The sequence below is a fragment of the Rhinopithecus roxellana genome, unplaced genomic scaffold, assembly GCF_007565055.1.
Source record: "Rhinopithecus roxellana isolate Shanxi Qingling unplaced genomic scaffold, ASM756505v1 contig5511, whole genome shotgun sequence".
NCBI classification, from domain to species: domain Eukaryota; kingdom Metazoa; phylum Chordata; class Mammalia; order Primates; family Cercopithecidae; genus Rhinopithecus; species Rhinopithecus roxellana.
In genome coordinates this window covers 501-7,622 of record NW_022144113.1, presented here as the reverse complement: position 1 = coordinate 7,622, position 7,122 = coordinate 501, and the positions used below count along the sequence as shown (strand labels likewise).

At 48.7% G+C, this 7,122-nt stretch overlaps 1 protein-coding gene and 1 non-coding gene across 2 annotated transcripts; both read left to right on the top strand.

The window, feature by feature from the left end:
- The first annotated feature begins 3,596 nt into the window (after positions 1 to 3,596).
- On the top strand, positions 3,597 to 5,954 carry LOC104661683 (transmembrane protein 107). The gene is given in 6 exon segments (XM_010362422.2): positions 3,597 to 3,793; positions 3,970 to 4,037; positions 4,139 to 4,239; positions 5,371 to 5,426; positions 5,428 to 5,468; positions 5,712 to 5,954. Coding segments are annotated over 6 exon segments (423 nt in total). The 5' UTR covers positions 3,597 to 3,706; the 3' UTR covers positions 5,782 to 5,954.
- A 483-nt stretch (positions 5,955 to 6,437) lies between these two features.
- On the top strand, positions 6,438 to 6,574 carry LOC115896158. The gene has a single exon (XR_004056099.1). It is a non-coding gene; the product is annotated as a U8 small nucleolar RNA (small nucleolar RNA).
- Positions 6,575 to 7,122: the final 548 nt, after the last annotated feature.

The window sequence follows — 7,122 nt, the reverse complement described above, 5'->3', positions numbered from 1 at the left end:
GAAGTCAGAAGTTTGAGAACAGCCTGGCCAATATGATGAAACCCCGTCTCTACTAAAAATACAAAAATTAGCTGGGCATGGTTGTGGGCACCTGTAATCCCAGCTACTAGGGAGGCTGAGGCAGAAGCATCACCCAACCCGCAAGGCGGAAACTGCAGTGAGCCGAGATCATGCCATTGCATTCCAGCCTGGGCGACAAAGGTAAAAACTCCGTTTCAAAAAAAAAAAAAAAAAAAGGCCGGGCACGGTGGCTCACGCCTGTAATCCCAGCACTTTGGGTGCTGGGAGACTGAGGCGGGCAGATCATGAGGCCAAGAGATGGAGACCATCCTGGCCAACATGGTGAAACCCAGTCTCTACTAAAAATACAAAACTTAGGTGGGCATGGAGGCACGCGTCTGTAGTCCCAGCTACTCCGGAGGCTGAGACAGGAGGATCACCTGAGCCCGGGAGGTCGAGGATCACTGTAGTCATGATCATACCACTGCACTCCAGCCTGAATGACAGAGTGAGACCCTGTCTAAAAAAATAGAGACAGAGAGACACTTTGTTGAACCTCTTTTCAAAAAAAAAAAACACAATAATAATAACTCCTCAGTAAAGTCTAGAAAAATCACAATCTTTTATTTCATGGGGATAAAAGCAAGTTTTGGTGATTACATTGTCTCCAATATGAAGAAAAGGCTGTGCTGTCTTTTAAAGAGATGGTTTATATGAAAATGTCATCACATAGTTTCAATATATAAGAGTTCAACACTTTAGGGACTCTCAATCCTATAAATCATTCCTTTTTTTCCTCAATTTCATGTCTTAATGATAATACTATATAAGACTCAGAAAATATTAATGTTTATTGTTTAAAACTCCTTTTTTAAAAGACAGAATCTCACTCTGTCACCCAGGGTGGAGTACAGTGGTGCGATCTCAGCTCACTGCAACCTCCACCTTGTGGGTTCAAGAGATTCTCTTGCCTCAGCCTCCCAAGTAGCTGGGACTACAGGTGCGTGCCACCACGCCCGGCTAAGTTTTGTATTTTTAGTAGAGACGGGGTTTCTCCATGTTGGCCAGGTTGGTCTTGAACTCCTGACCTCAGGTGATCCACCCGCCTCGGCTTCGCAAAGTGCTGGGATTACAGGCGTGAGTCACTGCTCCCGGCCTAAAACTTCGTTAAAAAGGTATATCTGAATGTATGTGTGTGTGTATTTAAATATAAAATATAATATATATTATATATAATTAAATATATATTATATATAAATACATATATATATATTTTTTTTTGAGATGTAGTCTTGCTCTGTCGTCCAGGTTGGAGTGCAGTGGCAAGATCTCGGCTCATTGCAACATCCGCCTCCTGGGTTCAGATGATTCTCCTGCCTCAGCCTCCCGAGTAGCTGGGAATACAGACACATGCCACCACGCCTGGTTAATTTTTTTTTTTTTTAATAGAGACGGGGTTTCACCATGTTGGTCACGCTGGTCTCAAACTCCTGACCTCAGGTGATCTGCCCGCCTCTGCCTCCCAAAGTGCTGGGATTACAGGCGTGAGCCACCACTCCAGGCCTTTATTATTGTTTTATTAGAGAGAGGTGTCTCACTATGTTGCTCAGACTGGCTTCAAACTCTTGGGTTCAAGGAATACTTCTGCCTTGGCCTCCCAAAGTGCTGGAATTACAGGCATGAGCTTTCGCTTCTGGTCCCAGAGTGCATTTTCTTTTTCTTCCTTTTTTTTTTTTTTTTTGAGACGAAGTCTTGCTCTGTTTCCCAGGCGAGAGTGCAGTGGCACGATCTTGGCTCAATGCAACCTCTGCCTCCCGGGTTCAAGCAATTCTCCTCCCTCAGCCTCCTGAATAGCTGGGATTACAGGCGGGCGCCACCACAACTGGCTTTTTTTTTTTTTTTTTTTTTTTTTCCAGTAGAGATGGGGTTTCACCATGTTGGCCAGGGTGGTCTGAAACTCCTGACCTCAGGTGATCTCCCTGCCTCAGTCTCCCAAAGTGCGGGGATTACATGTGCGAATCACCGCTCCCGGTCAATTTTTGGCCAAAGTTTCTAAAAGTTTAAGAATAAATGCCCTATTTTTATAGAATTATAAATGTCCTATTTTTATAGAATTATAATTCTAGCGTTTCCTTTTTTTTTTTTTTTTGAGACAGTTGCACTCTTGTTGCAGAGGCTGGAGTGCCATGACACGATCTCGGCTCACTGCAACCTCCACCTCCCGGGTTCAAGCGATTCCACTGCCTTAGCCTCTCGAGTAGCTGGGATTACAGGCACGCGCCACCACATCCGGCTAATTTTGTATTTTTAGTGGAGATGGAGTTTCAGCATGTTGGTCAGGCTTGTCTCGAACTCCTGACCTCAGATGATCCGCCTTCCTGGGCCTCCCAAAGCGCTGGGATTACAGGCGTGAGCCACTGTGCCCGGCCCGCGTATCCCTGTTTGTAGCACCTATTATCTTACGGATTTATTTGTTTGTATGTCTGTTGTTGATCTCCCTGACTAGAATACCCTTACTAGGTAATAAATAAATATATAAAAATATTTGTTGAAGGAATGAGAAATGCCTCTTGGGCTTGTACTTTAGTCTGGCTAAAGGCACTGAGATGGGGAGTGGGAAGGAGGAAGAGATTGTTCTCCTGGGAAATGGGCCGGGAGTTTCCTTGTGGATGGGACTTGACTGAGTAATTAGAGAAGAACTTTCAGATCTGCAGGGACCTGCGCTGAGGCCCAAAAGTCATGACGTCGCCGGTGATAAGAGCTTCTTGGACTGTAGCTGGGCAATATCGGAGGCCCAGCACCTCCAAGAGATAAAGAAATCTAAGTTGAGTTTCCCTTCCCGTAGGCTCCAAGCCTTCCAGAGACGCAGGGACCGTATCATTCCCTTCGTCCACTCCCACCTTTCCAACCACCTTGCTTTGCTCTTATTCCCACGCTAGTTTAAGGACGCTGACCACTTTTCGCACTCTGCAAATCCCTCACCAAACTGAGCAAAGTAGTCTGAGAGAAATCAGTCTTCCTCAAGGAAGGTTCAGGCCTAGGGTCCTCAGACAACCAGGGGCTCTGTGACAATCTGTAACTGCAGAGCAGTCCAGGAACACCGGCCTCTCCACGTTCGGGTCCCTTGTTTCTCAGGCCCCGCTTGGTGGGAAGTTAAAGGCATGAGGAGAAGGGGAAGGGGAGCGGGTGTGAGTCTTCGGCATGGCGGGGACCTCAGCCCGGCGTGGCGGTGGGAGTGATCTCAAGTGATCCACAACTGGGCAGCGTAGCTGGGGCTGCGGGCCGCTCCCGGCGTGGGCAACCGCGGAAGCAGAGGTGTCCCCAGGCTAGGCCAGGGTGGGTTTCCGTTCGTCGGCCCTGCGTGGGCAGATCGGGCGCTGCGGGGCTGTGCCACCCCGCACCCTCTGAGAAACAAAGGGCCTGGCTGCGCACGGGTACCCAGCCGTTGGGTTAGAAGCTCCTTCGGGTACCCCTGACCTGAGTCAGCCCTGAAAGACCCACAGCAGATGGAGAATGTACTGCCCTCGCGAGGTTTTCCGAGAACGCGGCGCCACGCCCACGTACGCGGTTACCAAGGCAACTGGGCGGTGCCTGAGCTGGCGGAAAGGAGGATTTCGTCTAGATTTGTCCGCTTGCTGATGGACTTCAGGAGTCGCAGTCTCTGAACTCCTAGCCTCAGAGACCGCCGCTCTTGTTCCCAAGGGCCATGGGCCGGATCTCAGGGCTTGTGCCCTCTCGCTTCCTGACGCTCCTGGCGCATCTGGTGGTCGTCATCACCTTATTCTGGTCCCGGGTAAGACCCACGGCTGCCCTCGGTCCGCCCCTATTCCCATCTCGGAGTCGTCCCCGCCTCACCCTGCCCCTCTCCCAGTGTCTTACCCACTTGTGTTTTCTCGTGTCCCGCCGCCCCCAGGCCTGCCCAGCAGCCTGCCCCTTTTTCACGTCTCTTCCTCTCTGCCCTGCTCCCAGGACAGCAACATTCAGGCCTGCCTGCCTCTCAGGTTCACCCCCGAGGAGTATGACAAGCAGGACATTCAGTGAGCTCTTGGGACGGGGTGGCCAGAACGAAGAGGTGGTGGGAGTGGAGGGGTCTTAGAAGAAGTCCAAAGGCCTGGGGCAGTCCATTTCCTCTCTGCAGGCTGGTGGCCGCGCTTTCTGTCACCCTGGGCCTCTTTGCAGTGGAGCTGGCCGGTTTCCTCTCAGGAGTCTCCATGTTCAACAGCACCCAGAGCCTCATCTGTATCCTTTCTGCCTGCCCACCTTTCCCACACGACCCGTTTCTATCAGGACTCCCTTCAGCCACCTGACACAATAGTGTCTGCTGTACCCAGTCTCTCCAGTTCAAAGATCTTCAACCATGTGCTAAATCCTGCTGTTTACTAGGCACTTAAAATTCCGAAATGAGAGTAAAATACAGTTTTTGACCAGGCACGTTGGCTGACGTCTGTAATCCCAGCACTGTGGGAGGCCCGCGCAGGAGGCAACATAGTTAGACCCCATGTCTACAAAAATAATAGTAATAATAAAAACCCCACTTTTTTTTTTAACCATGAGGAGGAGGTAGATACACATCTGTAATTCAGTGTGATAAGCACTGTGCTATGGGAGTGTGTAAAGATAGAAAGCACAGGCAGGGTGCGATGGCTCACGCCTGTAATGCCAGCACTTTGGGAGACCGAGGCAGGTGGATCACCTGAGGTCAAGAGTTCGAGACCAGCCTGACCAACATAGGGAAACCCCGTCTCTACTAAAATACAAAAATTAGTCGGGTGTGGCAGCGCACTCCTGTAATCGCAGCTACTCAGGAGGCTGAGGAAGGAGAATTGCTTGAACCCGGGAGGCAGAGGTTGCAGTGAGCTGAGATCGTGCCACTGCACTCCAGCCTGGGCGACAGAGCAAGACTCCGGCAAAAAACGAAAGATATAAAGCACATTGGGAACTCAGAAGAGACAACGGAAGCGAGCACTGGGAACTCAGAAGAGGCAAAGAAAGCGAGGCACATGGGTCAGAGAATTGTGGACCAGGAGGACCAGGACACTGGAGACTGATTCCAGCGCATATCAAGTCACTCTCAGCACTCCTGTGTGGCATAGCAGGAGAGCCTACTCTGACCTCTTATCTGAAGGATCCAGGCTGGCCCCTAGATATGGGGTAGGGTAGCCTGAGATCCCTTCTGCTGCAGTCACTTCTGGTCTCTCCTCACATGACTGTCCTAAAATTCAGAAGTCAGGGATGCTGACTCTAGCCCTGGCAATATGGTGAGGGAGCAAGAAATGAACCTGAATGCAGATGCCCCCCACCACTGGCCTTTTCTGACCCCTCACTATCTGTCGATCCAAAGACTTTCCTTAACTCTGGTGCCTTCCCAAGCCATTGGGGCTCACTGCAGTGCATCCGTGGCCCTGTCCTTCTTCGTATTCGAGCGTTTGGGAGTGCACTACGTATTGGTACATTTTTGTCTTCTGCAGGTGTGGTAGCATCCAATATTCGGGAATGAGGGAGGGAGGCTGACCCTAAACCTGAAGGTTTTTCCCCACCCAGCCCTTTCCTCCATGTGTGAGATACCAGATCCACTTAAAGCTTGTAGTCTTTTGAAGTTTCATCCCCCACCCCATGCCACCTGCCCTACACTTTCAGGGGTGGGGTCTCTGGTTTGGAGATTTGGGTATTTATATTGAAAGGGTTTCTGAATCTACCACTTGCCTCGGTAGTGCCCTTCCAGCTGTCACTGAAATGACTTTATTCGTCACCGTCTTTGGGCTGAAAAAGAAACCTTTCTGAGCACCTTCATGACGGGAACCTAAGGACGAAGGCTACAGGGGCAAGGGCCGCTTCGTATTCCTGGAAGAAGGAAGGCATAGGCCTCGGTCCTCCCCTCGGAAACTGCTTCTGCTGGAGGATATGTGTTGGAATAATTACGTCTTGAGTCTGGGATTATCCGCATTGTATTTAGTGCTTGGTTATAAAATATGTTTGTAGTAAGATTAAGACATATACAGTTTTCAGGGCACAATTGAGATGGCGAAACTACTGAAGAAAAAAAAGAAGCAACATTGTTTTTCTAGTCCTGCAGACCGTAAGATACTTGGTATCGCTTCTATTTGGTTATTACGGTAGGACTCTGGCGGAAGGGAGTGGGCGGAGATATGTAAATAGAAAGTGCGTACAGTTAGAACGTCCAGCACGTAAATGATCGGAGCATTCTGGGAAAAAAATAATTTATTCCTTTTCGGCAGCCGAATTATAAATAAAATTTTATAAAAAAATAAAAAAAAGTTTTTTAAAAATGTGCAAGCCAAATATGGCAATACAACTGGAAGGACGCAAAAAACTGGGGAGTAAGTAGTGGGGTTACTGATACCAACACGTCATGAACTCACCCTAGCTGTGACCGGAATCTTTTTGACTGAGTGCGGAATGTCGGTTATTTAGGAGTATCGTCAGGTGGGATAATCCTTACCTGTTCCTCCCTTGGAGGACAGATTTCAGAACATGATGATTGGAGAATGCATGAAACGTGATTAACGTCTCTGCGTAATCGGGACCTGCAACACCCTGATTACTCCTATCTGATTCGTCCTGACGATCGCTTTCGTTTGTGTTGTGTTTTTTGTTAGAATTTTGGGTGATGTAATTATGCGGTGAATGCATTATTTTCCGCATTTCGCTATTTTGTGATCTCGCGAAATATATCTGGCCTTGAAAACTGTGAGTTAGTATTTGTTGTTTTCTGGAATTTAGGAGGTAGGATTGTGCAAATTCACTCCCATTATTCTTTGTCGGTTGATACTTTGACGCTTACCTCTTGTTAGGAGACACTGCACATCAGTAAAAATCTGTGTGTAATCTTGTGTACAGAATGGTTCCCGTTAGGATGATACTCTTTCAATAGGAACAGGTTTTTTTGCTTTTTGTTTTTGTTTTTGAGGCAGGGTCTTGGTCTGTCGCCAGGGCTGGAGTGTACTGCGCTGATCTCGGCTCACTGTAACCTCCGTCTCCCAAGTTCAAGAGATTCTCCTGCCTCAGCCTCCCAAGTAGCTGGGATTATAGGCAGGTGCCACGATGCCTGGCTGCTATTTTTTGTATTTTTAGTAGAGACTGGATTTCACCATGTGGGCCAGC